The 19,842-nt window shown below is 43.0% G+C and overlaps 2 protein-coding genes across 4 annotated transcripts in view; both read left to right on the top strand.

Annotated features, from left to right (window-relative positions):
• The window catches only part of LOC145973431 (protein expanded), a 530,479-nt gene that overhangs the window by 254,511 nt on the left and 256,126 nt on the right, over positions 1 to 19,842 (top strand). For all 3 annotated transcript variants that reach the window (XM_083102792.1, XM_083102793.1, XM_083102791.1), the window contains one exon: positions 15,677 to 15,776. In XM_083102792.1, the coding sequence (XP_082958918.1) occupies positions 15,677 to 15,776 (100 nt within the window). The remainder of the gene's footprint in view (positions 1 to 15,676; positions 15,777 to 19,842) is intronic.
• Positions 3,655 to 4,847, top strand: LOC145973490 (uncharacterized). Its single transcript, XM_083102939.1, has one exon. The coding sequence runs from the start codon at positions 4,252 to 4,254 to the stop codon at positions 4,825 to 4,827; it is 576 nt and encodes a 191-aa protein (XP_082959065.1). The 5' UTR covers positions 3,655 to 4,251; the 3' UTR covers positions 4,828 to 4,847.

Genomic DNA, 19,842 nt, shown 5'->3' with positions numbered 1-19,842 from the left:
TATTGTACTCCCCCCTAGTATTGGAGAGGGTACTGTGCGTACTCCGTAGAGAGGAGGAAGAGTTTACATCGCTCCTTCCCCCTCTACAACCCCGCGTTGGCCTCCCTTAAGTGAGACTTTGTCCCATCGTCCGATTACGCTTTAGGGTGTAGCCTTAGCTCTCCCCCCGGTCCTTCCCGCTTGTAAGTCATTTCGGTGAGAGAATTCTCACCGAGCCCTCCCCTTTAATGTCATCTCCCTTGAGCGGAAGACGAAGCCCCCACGCCTAACTTCTTCATTCGGATGGATAAGGAGGCGAACTAGCAGCCCCTCTTCCTCTTTCTCAATCTCCTCCTCTTCCTCTTCATCGCCACGAGAGTCTGCCTCTTGGCGCCTCACTCTCTCAGCCGTCTCCTTCTGGGTCATGACGGACTCGCAGGAGACGACCGCTTTCCTCGCTGCCGGTCATTTCATGACCAAGACCGGCAGCGAGAGGTCCTCTCCCGCCACCACAGAGGGGACCCCTAGAGAACTTTTTATTTACGAGGGTAAGGGAAAATGCGTTACGCATACCCGCAGGGCCGTCTCCGTGGTTTATGTGGGACTCCCCGGACGGAGCGTGATCCGGGTATATCCACAAGTAGGTATACTAGGAGAGTTCTAACTCTGGTCCTCTAGAATTACTTATATTGGGGGTGTACCGCGAGAGCTATTTTGTTTGCGAAAACATGTCCCGACGCGTTAGGGTATGTAATACAATATTGCTTAAGGAATACCGCTGTTTATATTGTTTATAAATCGGGTATGTAATATAATAGTGCTTATACTTGCGACAGAACATCCAACACGCGCCGAAACAAGCGTCCCCCGCCCCGCAGCCCCCGCGCCACCGAAATCCCCTCCGTCCCGCGTGACGTCATTCCCCCGCGCCTCCAAAATCCCCCTCGCGCCTCACCCCCCCCTCACCTCCAATATAAGTAATTCTAGATTTTTTCCGTTCGACGTATTCTTATCTCTCGCATTGAATTACGCGTCGCGCGAATTTATAAACAATATAAACAAATGGCGCCCCCCAGAATCATCTTCCATATTTTTTTCTCGGAAGGAATGCAACGCATATCAGCGCCGATGTTCGGCTGCGTTGTGCTCTCGCGGTACACCCCTTCACTCCCAATATAAGTAATTCTAGATTTTTTTTCCGTTCGACGTATTCTTCTCTTTCGCATTGAATTACGCGTCACGCGAATTTATAAACAATATAAACAAATGGCGCCCCCCAGAATCATCTTCCATTTTTTCTCGGAAGGAATGCAACGCATATCAGCGCCGATGTTCGGCTGCTTTGCGCCCTTGCTTCCTCCGTTCACAAAGATAAGAAAGGACGAAATATATATAAGGAGGATTGAAGCGCATCAAATCATAGTACGTGATTTGAACGCCCATCGACACGTGCAAGTGCTCCATAGAAAATTGTGACGTGTGTATTAAAAGTGTGAAAAAGACAGGAAGAAAATGGAAAACATCGAGGAGACTAAACGCGACCTGGTGGAGCAGTCCCGCCAAATTGGGCGAGTATTTTGCATGGCTGCAGCGTTGCGAGGAATTTATCAAACAGTTCAAAGAACGCAGACGTGTCAAGCGTCCGCGGCTCTCGATCGGAAGTAGACAATCTCTGGTGGCTAAAATCGCACGACTCGAAGGTGCAAAGACTCGATTGCAGAGACGGTTTATACCCAGTGGTGGTGATTACAGCGGCGACAATAACGCGGAAAGACTCGTTTGGCGAGAGATCGATACCGCGTTCGATAGCCGTATTCTGACCGATGCTGTAATTAACGCAAACTATATCGAATCTCGTCAATTTCTCGAGGATGCCAAAGACATCGTGCTCGAGCAAGTGCAAGACGTTATAAAAAGACACAACAATGTAAAAGTGAACACTATATTCAACGGTGAATTTGTGTCGGGTGATAAGCATGCAAATAAAAGTATCAATACGAGAAACTGTAAACTCTTTCGCACGTCTGATTTACACGAGCGCCGCGTTATCGAGCCCACCCTAGCATTGCTAGAAGAATTTCAGGAACGCGATAGTGGCTGGGCATTGTCGCGAATACAGAATTTGACTGTTAATGTAAATAAATATAATCCTATGCGCACGGGATGTCACATTAAATTGCCGCGGGAGATTACGACGAAGAGAGCGGTGGTTAACGTGCAATCTAAAGACAATGCGTGTTTCGCGTGGGCAGTGGTCGCCGCTCTATATCCCGCAGAAAGGAATGCGGAACGGGAATCATCGTACCCGCATTACGCGACAGTGCTGAATCTCCGGGACATTGAGTTTCCAGTGATTGTGAATCAAATTAAAAAATTTGAACTTGCAAATAATATCTCGATCAACGTGTACAGCATCGAGAAAGAGAACAGCATTGTCCCGATACGTCTTTCGGAGCAGAAGCGAGATAAGCACGTCAACTTGTTGTACGTGGAAGACGGCAACAACGTCGGACATTTCGCTTGGATCAAGAATCTATCGCGACTTGTCAGTTCATAGTTGAGCAAACACAACGGTCAAAGATATATTTGCGACCGATAAGTTTAATTTATATAATAAAAAATAATTTATATAATTGATATAATTTATATAATATGCATTGTATAAATTTTTAATTAAAAAATTTTCTCTTACAGATGTTTACATTACTTTAGTTCGAACGACAAGCTGCAGTCACATACGGTCGACTGTCGAGAGATGAACGACTGCGCTATCCGATTGCCGAGCGACAGTGACAAGTGGCTCGAATTCAACAACTTTAATCGGAAGGAGTGGCTTCCATTCATCGTATACGCCGACTTGGAATGCGTTTTGGTCAAGATGGAGAAAGAACAGCAAAATTTGTACCAACACCATCGGACATTTAGTATAGCGTATTATGTGCATTGTTCGTACGACGACTCGTTATCCGTTTATAATTCTCGCCGTAGCGCCGATTGCGTTTTGTGGTTCACCGAAGAACTTAGAAATTTAGCGTTACGTGTAAAAACTATTTTAACGACAAATGTCCCCATGGTAGATTTAACATCCGAAGAATAGGAAAAATATCACAGCGCAACGCATTGTCATATATGCGAAAAACCGTTTACGCAAGAAGACGATACACGCGTACGCGATCATTGTCATTTGACCGGGCGATATAGGGGTCCCGCGCACTCAAATTGCAATCTAAATTACAAAGAACCTTTTTGCATTCCCATAGTCTTTCACAATTTATCCGGTTACGACGCGCATTTCATTATTAAGGATATAGCCACAGCGTTCGAAGGGGAAATCGAATTACTTCCAATAACTAAAGAAAAGTATATTTCATTTACAAAAATTGTTGACCTTAAGGCAGAAAAATCGAGAAATCACATAAAATTACCCCGCGTATTATTATACTCTTCCCGGATACACGTGGGACGCCATGTTGAAGCATACCAAGATTACGTTCGAATTGCTTACCGACATCGACATGGTCATGTTTATCGAACGCGGTATACGCGGTGGTCTGAGTCAGTGTTCCAACAGATATGCGCGTGCTAATAACAAGTACATGGAGTCGTACGATCCATCGAAATCATCGTCATACTTGATGTATTTCGATGTAAATAATTTGTACGGATGGGCAATGTGTCAACCGTTGCCCTATGCCGATTTTCGATGAGTCGACGACGTGTCGAATTTTGATGTAGCATCGATCGCGTTAGATTCGCCTACGGGTTATATCCTCGAAGTCGATCTCGAGTACCCGCAACATCTTCATGATACGCACACTGATCTACCGTTTTGCCCGACACGCGACAAGACTAAGCGGCAAGACAAGCTGCTCGCAACATTATACGATAAGAAGCGTTACGTGATACACTACCGTAACCTACAGCAATGTACGCGACACGGCCAATGTTCGCGTTACAAAAATACATCGCGTATTACAATTTATACAATCTCTGTGGCTTCGCAGTTATATCGAATTAAATACACAGTTTAGAACACTCGGGAAAAATGATTTTGAAAAAAATTTATACAAATTAATGAACAATGCGATGGAAAAACGATGGAAAATGTGCGTAATCGTGTCGATGTAAAATTATTAATAAAGTGGGACGGACGATACGGCGCAGAAGCGATGATCGCCAAATTTCCATAGTCGAAGCGTTTTTTCGGAAAATTTAATCGCCGTAGAATTGCGCAAATTGGAAGTAAAATTTTATAAACCAATCTACGTCGGTATGTGCATACTCGACATATCGAAAGTGTGTCTGTGCGAATTTCACCACGAGTACATGTCTCCCCTGTATCGCGACAAATGTAAGATCATGTATACCGACACAGATAGTCTAATATATCACGTCGAGTGTGTCGATGTGTACGAAAACATGAAGCGCGATATCGCTAGATTCGATACGAGCGATTATGTCGCGGACAATGCGTACGGTATACCGCTCGTGAATAAAAAAGTGCCGGGCTTGATGAAGGATGAAAACAATGGCGCGATAATGACCGAATTCGTCGGGCTTAGAGCAAAAATGTACGCGTTACAAGTCGATGGTAAGAAAGACACAAAAAAGGCAAAAGGCATCAAAAGTAATGTCGTAGCGCGTAATATAACGTTCGACGATTATACGCGGTGTTTGAATGATGAAACTGAAATGACGCGACAACAGTCCTGTATAAGATCTAAATTGCACGAAGTGTATGCCGTCCGTGAGACGAAAACTGCTCTGAGTCCGTACGATGACAAGCGGTATATCGTACCTGATTCGACTGACACGTTACCATGGGGACATTATAGGATACCTTTGTAAATAAATGTATATTTTGTTTATTATTAATTGTATATATTTTGTATATAACCATGTATATATTTTGTATATTTTTATATTTCATATAGTTTTATGTAATACATATCTTACACATTAAATACATATACTATTGAAAGAAATATTAATAAAGATTTTATGTGTATTTTCATTTTTCAGATATTATGTTGTACATATATATTTTTTCTTGAAAATGAAAAATAAACACTGTATGATTAATTAAATCACATTGTCCTTATGTATCCAAGAGTTGTGCGAATTGTCAAATCCCAGCCATTTCACGTAAACCTCGTCACCCCTCCTGCGCAGTACTTTCTCCACGAGATACACGTCCGGATAATTCGCGCGATGCAACTCGTGCTCGTAGAACGCTCCGGCGATAGAATTTTTGCGATAATCCTCAAGTAGATAGCTTACGGGATTAGTATGCTGCACTTTTACAATTTTAAACACCTCGGTTGTCCAATTTGGCGTGTAACCTTTCTCGAAAATTGTCTTGTACTTACTAACGCGTACCGAGTCACCTACTTTGAATTTTGCCGGACCCGCGATATTTACACGGTTGTACACCGTAGTTAAGAGTCTTTCAGCGAGGGTAACGTCGACGGGTCGCATACCGATCGTTCGATGCTTGCGCGCGTTGTAATCCGCTACGAGTCGCGGCAACGCGTTGATCCACTTGTGAGATCCGTTCAGCGTAAACATCTTCCACATGTCATTTTTCAGCGTGCGATTGAATCGCTCAACGATCGATGTCTTCAATATCGAATATGTAGAATAGTGATTGATGTTATGTTTCCGCATGAGCCGTTGCACGTCGGCGTTGTAAAATTCCTTATCGGTCTGTATGTTTCTCGGACACCTCTTGCTACCTCGAATTATCTCGGCGATAGCGTCAGCTGTCTCGCTTCCACCTTTACTCTTGAGTGGTACGGCCCACGCGTGCTTGCTCAACACATCGATGACAGTGAGTATGTAGTGGTAACCTCCGTCGAAACAAGAATACGGACGCATCTCGACGATGTCAGCTTGCCACAGATCATCGTATCCTCGCACTATGACATGTCTTCGGGGAAAATTTTTTCTAGCCGGTGCGTGCAATTCGTTCACCAACTGCCGTTTCTCTAAACTATGTTGTTTCTTCGCTTCCTCGGTTATTCCCGATCGTCGATCCATCGTTGTTTCGATTCGTCGATCAAATGATATGTGCCCCGAGTATCACCGTACGTTTTATCGTTCGTAGCCGTTCGTTGACGTTCGATAGTCGTTCGATAGACGTTCCTAGCCCGTCCGTAGCCGTTCGTTGGCGTTCGATAAACGTTCAATAGACGTTCCTGGCCCGTTCGTAGCCGTTCGTTGGCGTTCGATAGACGTTCGATAGACGTTCCTAGCCCGTCCGTAGCCGTTCGTTGGCGTTCGATAGACGTTCAATAGACGTTCCTGGCCCGTTCGTAGCCGTTCGTTGGCGTTCGATAGACGTTCGATAGACATTCCTGACCCGTTCGTAGCCGTTCGTTGGCGTTCGATAGACGTTCGATAGACGTTCCTGGTCCGTTCGTAGCCGTTCGTTGACGTTCGATAGTCGTTCGATAGACGTTCCTGGCCCGTTCGTAGCCATTCGTTGACGTTCGATAGTCGTTCGATAGACGTTCCTGGCCCGTTCGTAGCCGTTCGTTAACCTTCGATAGTCGTCCAATAACCGTTCGTAGCCGTTTCTGAGCCGTTCACTGCCGTTTTTGACCCGTTTGTTGCCGTGATTGACCCTGTTGGTAGTCGCTTCTAAGTAGTCCGTAGCCTCGTTCACAGTCGTTCGTAGCCGTTCCAGAGTTGTATGTAACCGTTCCTGACGTGTTCGTAGCCTTGTTCGCAGCCGTTCCTGAGGTGTTCGTAGCCTCGTTCGCAGCTATTCTTAAATTGTTCGTAGCCCCGTTCGCGGCCGTTTCCTCTTCGATCACTGCCACTCATTGTAGTTTGATAGCCGTTCGATAACCGTTTGTAGTCGTTCGATAACCTTTCGTAGATGTTCGATAAGCCTTTGTAGATGTTCAATAATTGTACAATAGCCGCTCCTAAGCCGTTCACTACAGCTCATTACAGGTTGATAGCCGTTTCTGAATTAGTGTTAATCGCACGCCGAAGCTCGTTTATCGCAGTCTGCAAAGCTCGCATATCCTTCTCGAACGCAGTCAGCTTCTCGTCTGATTCTTTCTGTTGATTCTTCAACGTTTTAACGCATTGTTCCACGTACAGTTTGTTGACTGCATCGGTATCAGCCTCAGGTTGCGCTACACGGCGAATCTTGCGCGACCTCGCGTCATAGTCCGTAGCGACGCGACACAGAGCGTTTTGACGCAAGTAACTCGTCACCAATTTACCCCAATGATCGCTTGTGTCGATCGCATCATTTCTCCGTTCGAATAATCCAAATTTGTTGATAGACATTTTTTTCGATGCGAGTGACATCGATCGACTGATTAGTTTTGTCGAGACATCATTTAATTTATAATAAGGCCGACTTCGCGAAGTTCCTCTACGATCGACAGGATCTCGTTTTCGTGAGCGTTGTGGCCAGCTCGGTGCGAAGCGTCGAGCAATCGTAGTCGATCCACTAGCTCGTTCGGGTCGTCCCAGTGCACGTAATCGATCTTATTGTCGGTTAGCGTCATCGCGCGAGGCATGAATACTCCCGTTCCGGATTTATTCTTTTTCGATTCGATCGACATCAACGGTGCGATTATTTGTTTATACTTGTATCCCTTGTTACTATTTAATCGACCTTACGCATCATATTTGCACACTCGTCGCCATTAATATGCTCTTATATTTTTGCATATCGTCCTCAGTGTATATGACGTCATCGGGAATTCACTTGAAGATCAACTCGTATAATCCAGGTGTACCAATGTACCTCACTTTGTCTATGATTATAGAGTCATCTTTATCAATGTCGAATCGTTTGTTACCGAGACGCATTTCATTCTCGTTGAAATAGATACCGTACACGTGATCGATCTCGTTTTTTTCGTCGCCACTAAGGAGAGCGCTCATGTACTTTTGTCCCAGTGGCCCCAAATGCTCTCGTAACACTTCTTGACCTTCCGACGTTTGTAACATGTTTCGAACAGATGTTTCGAGCGGGTTGCCCGTGGTTTCGAAAACATTTTCGATTGCGAGTGATTCGGATATCATGGATTATACGATTCTCGTTGTCGCTGAAGGTGTAGAGGTTATCGGCGGTTCATCCAGTAAAGCATCCGATAGATCGGATGTACGCGGTGTCGATAAACGATTCGCCTTCAATCGTTTCCTCTTTTTCGGTGTCGCATCCTCCTCTTCCTCCTTGTATCGCTTGATGGGTAACGTTTTAATTTTCGCGTCAACGTTACTCTCCGGCTCGGTTTTCACCGCGATTGAGCTAGAGTTGTCGACGATCTTTTGTAGTGGCTCGATAATAGGCCCAAAATGGGTCTTGACCGCAATATCGTCGTCGATCTTACCGATCTTCAAAGCGCGATGTTTCTTGCGGATCGATTCGCTCGTTTTCTCAATCTGCTTCGCAATCTTTTCACGCTCGCGAATATTATCGCTTCCAGCCATGTCGACAGAGTGTCGAGCGTTTCACTCCTCTCGACGGAATGTTGGCAGCGACTAATCGTTTTGCGGTATCGCGAACACGTTAAATCCTTTTCTGTATCGCCCGTTCATAAGCGAGCTGTCCTTATCTATCACTAGGAATCCATACTTTCGCTGCCAACAAGTACGACATAATTCACTGAAATCCTCGTACGACATGTCGATATTCACGTGATCGTTGTACACGTGTTTCAAGTTGGTACCGTCCTGTTTAAACAAGATCAGCAGGTTCGCGTTATAGATAGAAGCAATCAACGTTCGAGTGACGACCCATTGAGAAGTACTCTCTTATCGTATCTTGCTTGTCGCACGCCACGTCGTCGAAGACGAAAATCGAGTTTGGACGTGCCTCGCTCGGTGGAATGACGTCACTGTTATTGGAGAACGTAAAGTAGCCGATTTCGTCGATCGGCGTCAACAAATTCTCCAGATATCGATATTTCGGCTGTTGCAGCGACTTCGAGTACACGTACACGTTCTCGAAACGTACACCGTGCGGACTTTCCAGTAGACTTATCAGAACGTTGGTTTTACCACAATTCGAGGGGCCGCAAACGATCGCGCGTATAGTAGTCGGTAGCATCGTACCGTGTCTGCGCATCTCCGCGTTGTCCCCCATTGATCGTAATCTGTTATCACAATTCGTCACGCGTATCGTCAAAGGTTGTCGTACGAACCGCATGTTTTCTCTTTCGAATTAATTTTGCGAATGATCACGAGGGGGGAGACCTATTTATAGAGGTGTCTCGACTCGAAACCGTATCAAAAATGTTTCTCCTTCTGTCGGATAAAAGACATTCTCTGGCTTACCGCTGAACAACTGCAGTATATCCCAAAGATTGTTTTACTGCAAAATTTTGGTAATTACGTGGAACGATTGTGGGACAAGCTTCCAGAATATATAAAGGCTGATTCGGAGGTTCAACAATATCGTTCGTGCATGCGACATTACAATCAGCCGTGGCAGCAAACGCACATCGACGATCCGCCACCGTTAATAAAAGATTGCGACGAATGTCAGCGAGAATTGTAAGAGGTGGTGGTCTCTTAAATCGTGCGATAAACGCGCTTCCGATCGAATTCCATATTCCCGGCTATCAGTTTTGCGGTCCAGGCACGCGGTTGCAGAAGCGATTAGCTAGAGGCGATCGCGGTATCAATCCATTGGACGCGGCGTGTCGTGAACATGATATAGCACACTCTCGGAGCAACGATCTCACCGAGAGACACGCGGCGGATAGGATACTCGCCGAGAAAGCGCGAAATTGCATCGGTGCGAGAAATTCGACTCTCGGTGAGAGAGCCGCCGCCACAGCTGTCTGGGCAGCGATGAAAGCCAAGACGAAGCTCGGTATGGGTCTGAAGAGGACAAAGACGAAGACGAAGAAAAAAACGGCGAAGAAACGGATACTTCCGGTAGCAAAATGCGGCGGTGCATTGCCGATTCTACCAATGTTGGGTGCGCTCGGATCCCTGATCGGTGGAGCGGCGGGTGTAGCGAAGGCTGTGAACGACGGAAAAGCCGCGCAACGTCAGTTGTAAGAGATGCTACGTCACAATCGCGCCATGGAAGGTCGCGGATCATATCTCACTCCTTACAAATACGGACGAGGAGCCGAGAAAAAAAAACGTCAAAGAGACGTTAAAAATGCCGCAGGGCATAACTAACGTACAATTGCTACAACTGGCAAAACGTATGCACATTCCATATTTTAGAGGTGTTTTCATGCGCGACTCTTTATCGATCGGTGGTATATATCAAAACGAGAGCGGCATCGTAAATTTGGATAACGTCGAAGGACCAGGTACTCATTGGGTAGCGTACGCAAAGAGGGGGAATCGCGTTATATATTTCGACAGTTTCGGCAATCTTCGACCACCGAATGAATTGGTGCGATATTTTGGACGAAACGTAACGAAGATATAGTATAATTACACACCTGTTCAAGCTTACGATCAGAGTATCTGCGGACAATTGTGCTTGCAGTTTCTTCGAACGGTCGATGCATGCGAATTTAAAGACAGATATTGCGCTATTTAACTCAGTATTCGTTAAACAGTTTTGCCGACATGTCTATGACATTCACGTTGACTGGGAAGAGTAGCGTTCTCGCGGCAAACTTCTTTCCCGCCGTAGATTTGGGCGACGATGCATACGAGCTCGGTCTAACGGATTTTGAGACTTATCACACAATACCGAATGTGAATTCCTCGAATAATAAATTTTACTTTGGCAAAGACGACGCGGAAATTACGATTCCCGAGGGATCCTACGAGTTGCGAGTATACATGCATTTTTGAAACATGCAATTTCACGGAAACATCGCGATAAGAAACACATTGACGACGGTGATTATGAAGATGGAGAATATCCGATAGTGCTCCGCGCTAATTACAATACGATGAGGAGCGAGATCAAATGCGCATACAGAATAAACTTTAGCAAGCCCAACAACATTGGATCGTTGCTAGGATTTTCGAATCGTATTCTCGAGCCGCGAAAATGGTACGAATCGAACATGCCGATTAACATTATCAACGTGAATATTATCCGCGTAGAATGTAACGTGACCGCGGGCGCGTACAACAACGGCAAACTCGTTCGTACGATACATGAATTTTCACCGAGGGTACCACCGGGATATAAGATATCGGAAACGCCGGCGCAGATCATTTACCTGCCGATCATCGCGCGGAGCATTACGGATTTAACGTTACGCGTTGTCGACCAGAACGGACGATTGCTCGATTTTCGAGGAGAAGAGATCACCATAAAATTGTACGTACGACGGTTACGGCGATAACATACGTATGCGACGTATGAGATGCTCGTGTTGAACGGGTCGAAAGACGTGAGAGATAACGCAATCTTTACGAAGCCAGCGACAACTACAACAACGTCGACGTTCGCTAATATCCAATCATCCAAGAAAAAAAAACTCAGCGCATCGAACGTTGCGTTTTTACAATTTTTGGGATTCGCGGTACGAAACAACTGAACGATGACCGACATCCTCAGCATCGGTGACGAACCGATCTTCGACGATCACGTACAACTCGTTCGCCAATACAACGTTCGGATACAGTGACGAGATAAGAATACCTATACAACAACAGGATCTGTATACGTTGCCGTATGAGAGTTTCCTATACATCGAGGGAGAACTAACGAAAAACAGACCACCAGCTGATGGAGGAGCTGATGTGGCACTGGGAAATAATTGCGTCGCATTCATGTTCGATGAGATTCGATACGAACTCGATGGCGTTGAGATTGATCGCAATAGAAACGTAGGAATAACTACTACGCTCAAAAACTATGTAACGGTATCAGCCGATAGAAGCGTGATTATGAGGAACGCCGGCTGGGATGCATCGACCAATGCGAATGGACACTTCAATTTTTGCGTACCGCTCTACATGTTATTGGGAGGATTACAAACGCGTGGTGATTAACGCTCGTCACGAATTGATCTTAATACGATCGCGCAACGACAACAATTGTTGTCTACTTGGAGATTCGACGCTGGAGCCTGCGATCAACATATTCAAGATATAATGGTGAATGCCACACGTGTTGTTGAGCGAGATTGAAAAACTGTCGATGCTGCGTGCTCTGGAAAGCGGACGATATCTCAGCATGGGTTTTCGCTCGTGGGATCTGTACGAGTATCCGCTATTGCAGCGCACAACTAAGCCTTCGTGGGCCATTAAGACCGCGACTCAGCTGGAGAAACCACGCTACGTTGTCTTCGCTCTGCAAACAGGCCGGAAGAATGTTATGTCTGAGAATACGAGTCGATTCGACGACTGCAAATCGACGTGAAACTCTATCTAAACTCGGAATGTTATCCGTACGACGATATGAACCTGGATTTCGATAAAAACAGATGGTCCATTCTGTACGACACGTATACGCGCTTCTGCAAGAATTATTACGGATACGAGTATCTCGAGCCGAGTCTCACGGTCTCGATGTTTCTACGTAACGGTCCGTTCGTAATTATCGATTGTTCTCGACAAAACGAATCGGTCAAGAGCGCAACCGTGAATGTGAGATTGGAATTCGAGTGTAAGGAGAACGTGCCGACGAATATCACTGCGTACTGTCTCATCATACACGATCGCGTGATCCAGTACAATCCGTTGACCAACGTTGTACGCAAAATCACCTAAGTGTTCGCGACAATATCGACACAAGAGAGAGGGGAAAAGGAGCAGGATATAAATCAAAGTGTTGCGAGGCGTTGGTTTTAGAGTTTCGTCATTTCTCTCGATGAGAGATCTCGTCATATCCGTACCAACGTTTGTGGATCTGCAAGGATTTACCATCGGCAAACTATTCTTCGTGAAGGAAGCGGCAGTCCTGAGAAAGGGATATGTTCTCTCGCATTACTTTTTTGCAAGTCCCGTACCGTGGAGCGTGCTTACAAAATCTGAGCGATGTCAAGTCTCATGGGTGATTAGAAATCATCATGAATTACAATGGGAAGACGGAAACGTTCCGTATGGCTTGGCTCAGCGTGTAATTACAACCAACCAACCAACCAACCAACTATCGTTGGTACGATACACGAAGAAGAAGAAGAAGAATCGTCTGTCGTGTACGTTAAAGGACTTCCGAGAAAAAAATATGGAAGATGATTCTGGGGGGCGCCATTTGTTTATATTGTTTATAAATTCGCGCGACGCGTAATTCAATGCGAGAGATAAGAATACGTCGAACGGAAAAAATTTAGAATTACTTATATTGGAGGTGATGGGGGCGAGGGGGGTGTAGGGGGGGGTACCGCGAGAGCTATTTTGTAAGGATATGTCGAACGGAAAAAATCTAGAATTACTTATATTGGGGGTGAGGGGGGGGGGTACCGCGAGAGCTATTTTGTTTGCGAAAACATGTCCCGACGCATTAAGGTATGTAATACAACATTGCTTAAGGAATACCGCTGTTTATATTGTTTATCAACCGGGTATGTAATATAATATTGCTTATACTTGCGATAAAACATCCAACACGCGCCGAAAGCGTCCCCCGCCCCGCAGCCCCCGCGCCACCGAAATCCCCCTCGCACCTCATCCCCCCTGAGAGGACCTGAGTTAGAACTCTCCTAGTATACCTACTTCCACACACTAAAAACCCCTCCCTTGCAATGCCTCATCGCCTTCGTAGCCCGCGTTCCGGGAACTGCTAATTGCATTACTTCCGGAGCGCGAACTGGCCTGCGCCGATCTTCCGGCGCTCACTCATACTCCTCTCCTGCGTGGGGTTACTGTGCTGTCGAGGGCCTAAGGGTGGAGTCTGTGAAATCAGACCTCTCCCTTGCTGAGGCCCCTCAGCCCTTTCCTTCCCCGGTGAATTCCATAACCTTATCGAGGGGTTCACCGAGGAAGGGGGGCCTCGGGGGGCAGTTGGGTTTTCCCAGCAACTTCCGGTAACCCCGCCCTCTAATCCGTTTAGACGGAGGGCTCCCACCCTCCCCGACTGACGGCAGAGATGCCAGATTCCGGCCTTTTGGTAGCATGCGATAACATGGAGGGGACAATAGAAAGAGACAAAACATGATTCTCTCTCGCTCTTCTTTGTGAGAAAAGAGCGAGAGAGAATCATGTTTTGTCTCTTTCTATTATCCCCTCCATGCTACCGCATGCTACTGAAAGGCCGGAATCTGGCGTCTCTGACTGACGGCCCTATTTAGAGTCCATCCGCCACTGTTATTTGGCACAGTGGGGATATTAGTATTTACTAGAAGGATCTTGGGGGATGTGGTCACTCTACGGCGTTGTGCTCGTCGGTGCCGTTTCTTACGGAAGGCCAGTCGGAAACCAGCATGCAGTGCACGCGAATACTTCCACCGGCATTTATTTAGTCAGCGAGCGACCTTTTCAAGAGTTTCTCCATGGCAATCGGCATCCATCGAGCAAGATACTAACATCGCTCTGGAGTCGCATATTACTGTGTTAAAAAGCAGCATTAAATGTGAAATTTGGATAGCTCAGTGGTCTAAAGCAGTTGCCCGGGGGGGAGGGTAGTGAGACACCTTCCCCCAGGAAGGAGATCCGGTGGCTGCGCCGCCAGATCCCAAACGCGGAGGGGAGCCCACAGTCAGGAATCTGAAGTAAACTTGCTCCGCAAGTTCCGGGTTCCTGCACGTCCCTCCAGTGTAGGGAAAGCCACCCCGGGGGTTTTTAGTGGGTACACCGGCGGGATCGCCAGGTCGCTGTCGGAATTCCTGTATAATCCTCACGCGATTCCCCTAGGGTGAGGGTATCCATAAAGGATTCCTCCCGGGTTTCCAAAAAAAGAAAGAACAGTTGCCCGGAAGGCGAAAGACTCGGATTCGATTCCCGATCCAGCCACTTGCATCTCACATATTTTTCTAGTCCACGAATATTGTTTTCTAACAATTATTCGTTGGGCTGAAAAGTGTGTGAATGCTCTCTCCACAGAATATGCGTCGATGCCGTTGCCATGGATGGATTCTGTCGCTCGTTGATCAAATGGGCATATAGACACGTCCGACTTCCTCCCACATCCCTATCTTTACTGGTCTATAGTTTTTTTTATCTCACAATTGCGACTCAATCAAAAATTAAAATTTTGTGCCATTTTATTTTTTTTAAAGTAATTATAATAGATTAATAAGATTTATGTGTATGTGTGGTTACACACACACACATATAGAGTGCTTTCCATTTAGTGATACAAGTCGACACAAGCGTTATTCTATCTTTTTTTAGTGAATAACAACAAACAAAGATAGAACGACACTTGTGTCGCTAAATGGAAAGCACCCATAATTTTTAATCAAGCACATAATAAAAATTTTTTTATTCTAATTATATATTTTTTATATAGTATTTATGTTTGATGTCATTTTAAATGTAAAAATCTTATTAATCTATTATAATTACTTTTTGAAAACAAATTATTTTTCTCTGTTTAAAAGTAAAAAATAAAATTGAAGCTTTAATTTTTATTTTATAAGATCTGTTTACATACATTAATTCTTAGAATAAAAGACCTTGAGTTTCAAAATTTTGTTATAATGAAAAGGAAGGCAAGAAGTAATAGAGACCAATAGAGATAACTAAACATGAAATAGAAAATTATTGTTGTAATTGCAAAACCATTTTTTTGAATGAATTTAGTAATTAATCATCATTATTCTAATGGTTTCGTATGTGTATTTTGTTATTTCAGGCTAAGTCGAGAGTGAAGGAGGTTTATATACAAACATGCATACTTCTCAGCCAACAGGGCATGCGAGAGTGTGAACTTTTCGGCCTAGCAATATTGTCTGGTGAGTTGTAATCTAAAAACTTACCTTTTTACAAAAAGGTAAAAAGAGTCACAAAGTTCATGCGTCACAAAAAATTAATTTAATATAATTTTAATATATTCTACAGAAATATGACATTAAAAAATTGCGCCATGAATATAAATCTTACGCAATAAATAGTTCCTTTTATTATTATTATTATTATCATTATTATTATTATCATTATTATTATCATCATTATTATTATCATCATTATTATTATCATCATTATTATTATCATCATTATTATTATCATCATTATTATTATCATTATCATTATTATCATTATCATTATTATCATTATCATTATTATCATTATCATTATTGTCATTATCATTATTATGATTATCATTATTATCATTATCATTATTATTATTATTATCATTATTATTATTATCATTATTATTATTATTATTATTATTATTATTATTATTTATCCATTATTACAGAAAAATCATAAAATTATTAATTTTGTAACGATGCACCCTGCAATGCATCGTTTTCCCGTTTTCCCGGCGAACACCGACCGGAAGCTACCGCCCGACGAACATCGGTCGGGCATAGGCAGAGGCGCGATGCGCACATTTTTAATACTTAGCAACATCCGGGTAGGAATCGAGAGATCGATTATCGCAACACTGCCGTCGGGAGCCGACACCGGCAGTTGAGAACCCGCGCTTGGCACCCCGAACTCCCCCGGGCGGACCCGAACCGCTCCGATATTTTTACCGCCGCTCGGTGGGAGTAATTACCGAATACGCCGGCGCGGGTAATTAACCGAGTATAAAACGGGCTCTCGACGGCACAGAAGGACAGATCCTTCCGATCCTTCTTGAGACGCACAGCTAGTCAGAAGGCAAGCAAAGCGAATATCAAGAAATCCTTGCGAAATTAAAAGGCCAGAAGGTAGTGCGAACGCTGCCTCTACCGATCGATATCGGCGCCTTAGAAATCGCCTCCGAACCAACATCCGAATATTAGGCGTCGCGCCTATCACGAGGTGGAACTTGAGCCGCCTCCGACGCTTGCTAGCGTCGCGACGCCTTCCGTAAACCCTACATCCATCGGGTAAATAGACACGTTTAAATAACCGCACAACCGGACTTTAAATCTCCGAACAGCTGAGACGTAAACACCGGGCAAGAAACGCGAGCAAAAACACGTCCGACGGTCCGCAAAAACGCGAGCGCGCCGTACTGGGAATCGTGCAATCGCATCTTGCACATATTGTAAATTGCGTTATTCCGCGCCGCGAATTGTGCGAACTACTATCTTCGCAAGATCCGTGACACGTCCACGGCCGAATTACATAACGCGGACGCATTGTTAAAGCGCGACTTCCGCCGATTATAAACCACGGCAATTACTTCGCGCCGAGATTCCGTAGATTCTCGGTCCGCGTTTATCGAACCTATCGATTACTTTACGCGCTTACACATACACACACGCACACACACATACATTGTAATTACATATATTCACATACGCATATACACGCACACGCACACGCACACTTTGTACATCCCAACACAGAGCTACAATAAATACATTTCTTACACACATACACGTAATCCGTTATTTTATCTCCGCCACCTGGATCCGACGGCTATCCGCAAATAGAGATTCCGCGGTCTACGAAAAACCGTACGTTACAATTTTAATTATATAGAAAAAAATAACTTATTATTATTGTAGGAAAAATAAAGAATAAAATAGTCCAAGGTTAAATTAAAGAAAACACGCTCCAATTTCAGTTAATAAGTAAGAGATGCGTTAAGAGTTAATTTGGAAATATATTTCATAATACAATGAGATCGACCTTTTCAGCAAGTGAACGAGACTGAGCCGCTTCATTAAAGCACGAATATGTATATATACAGGGTGTCCGATTCGTGAGGGACCAAACGAAAAGTGATGATAGATTGGATCAAACTAAGAAGAAAAGTCCTCTACCATTTTGCAAAATTCGCAATAATTATTAAGTAATAAGCAAAAATGTCCCGGCGCATGAGAAGCGGTAAACCGCTTGTAGTGTGTGATTATTAAGTGATCAAACGAAAAGTGGTGATAGACTGGGTCAAACTGAAAAGAAAAGTTCTCTACCATATTGCAAAATTCGCAATAATTATTAAGTTATAGGCAAAAATGTCTCAGAGTATAAGAAGCGGTAGACAGATCGCTTCTCGTCAGAAAACACATAATTGTTTCGAAAAAAAAATATGTAATTTGCAATTAACAATTCCATATTTTTTCTTAAAGACGACTGTATGTTTTCTTTACACCAATTGATTCCTCTCATTATTTTGTACATAAAAGTATTAAGGTAAGATAATCGAAAAATGAATATTTTACTAGATATTTTATGGTTTATATAAAATTAAGAAATTATTTCAAGCCTCATAACTCGAAAAGTACTGAATGAAGAAATACTTTATTATAATATTTTGGAAAGCTCTCGAGATAAGCTACAAGAATGAGTAATAAAAAATAGGGGTTCCCATTTAAAAAACGGAAGTTGACCTTCAAATAACCTTTAATGTCGAATCCAAGGTCACTATTAGATAGCTCCCTTTGTTCCCTACAACTTTCATCCGAGTCGTTTTCTTTCAAACGTTGATCCTGAAAAGTTATGAGGGTGGAACTTTTAAAATGGGACACCCTGTATATACAATATACAGGGTGTTAGAAAAATCTGGAAACGGTCAAATATCTCGAAAACGATCAACTATAATGAAAAATATGTAAGGAACAAAGTTGTAAGACTAAATAAAATGTATCTAATGATGATAAGAATTTGACCTTGGATGAAGTACTCAAGGTCATATGAAGGACAAGTTGATTTTTTTAAATGAAACTTCCCATTTTTTATTGCATATACTTATAACTTATTTCTAGAGCTTTCCAAAACACTATAATAAAATATTTTTACCTCAAGTATTTTTCGAGTTATAAGGCTTGAAATCATTTCTTAATTTTACATAAACCGTAAAATATCTAGTAAAATATTCATTTTTCGATTATCTTGCCTTAATACTTTTATGTACAAAATAATGAGAGGAATCAATTGGTGTAAAGAAAACATACAGTTGTTTTTAAGAAAAAATATGTAATTGTTAATTGCAAATTACATATTTTTTCTTCGAAACAATTATGTGTTTTTTTTTACACCAATTGATTCCTCTCATTATTTTGTACATAAAAGTATTAAGGTAAGATAATCGAAAAATGAATATTTTACAAGATATTTTACGGTTTATGTAAAATTAAGAAATGATTTCAAGCCTTATAATTCAAAAAGTACTTGAGGTAAAAATACTTTATTATAGTGTTTTGGAAAACGCTTGAAATAAGCTATAAGAATATTGAATAAAATAATGGGGTTCCATTTAAAAAAATCAACTTGACCTTCATATGACCTTGAGTACTTCATCCAAGGTCAAATTCTTATCATCATTAGATACATTTTATTTAGTCCTATAACTTTGTTCCTTGCATATTTTTCATTATAGTTGATCGTTTTCGAGATATTTAACCGTTTCCAGACTTTTCTAACACCCTGTATATATACAGGGTGAGCCATTTTAATCCGACCAGTCGAATATCTCGAAAACCAAGCCCGGGAGAGAAAAATATTTCAGACAAAAGTTGTTTGGTTTCGAGGGGGCCATAAGATGGTATCATTGGTTTGACCTTGAAGAGTCATTTGAAGGTCACGTGAAGGTCACTTCAATTTTTTTAAATGGAACACCCTATATATTTTTGCACACTCTTGTAGCATATCTCGAGAGCATTCCAAAACACTATAATTAAGTACCTTTTCGTTAAGTACTTTTTGAGTTATGAGGGTTGAAATAATTTCTTAATTTTACATAAACCGTAAAATATCTTGTAAAATATTCACTTTTCGATTATCTTACCTTAATACTTTTATGTACAAAATAATGAGAGGAATCAATTGGTGTAAAAAAAACACATAGTTGTTTTTAAGAAAAAATATGGAATTGTTAATTGCAAATTACATATTTTTTCTTCAAAACAACTATGTGTT

The sequence above is a fragment of the Camponotus vicinus genome, unplaced genomic scaffold (genome assembly GCF_025532165.1).
Source record: "Camponotus vicinus isolate PSW18456_S1 unplaced genomic scaffold, iyCamVici1.0 SCAF_6, whole genome shotgun sequence".
NCBI classification, from domain to species: Eukaryota; Metazoa; Arthropoda; class Insecta; order Hymenoptera; family Formicidae; genus Camponotus; species Camponotus vicinus.
The sequence above is the reverse complement of the archived record's forward strand: the minus strand, read 5'-3'. Positions and strand labels throughout refer to the sequence as shown.

Coding starts and splice junctions, on each gene's coding strand:
- LOC145973490 (XM_083102939.1), top strand. CDS start 4,252: ATGTGCATACTCGACATATCGAAAGTGTGTCTGTGCGAATTTCACCAC.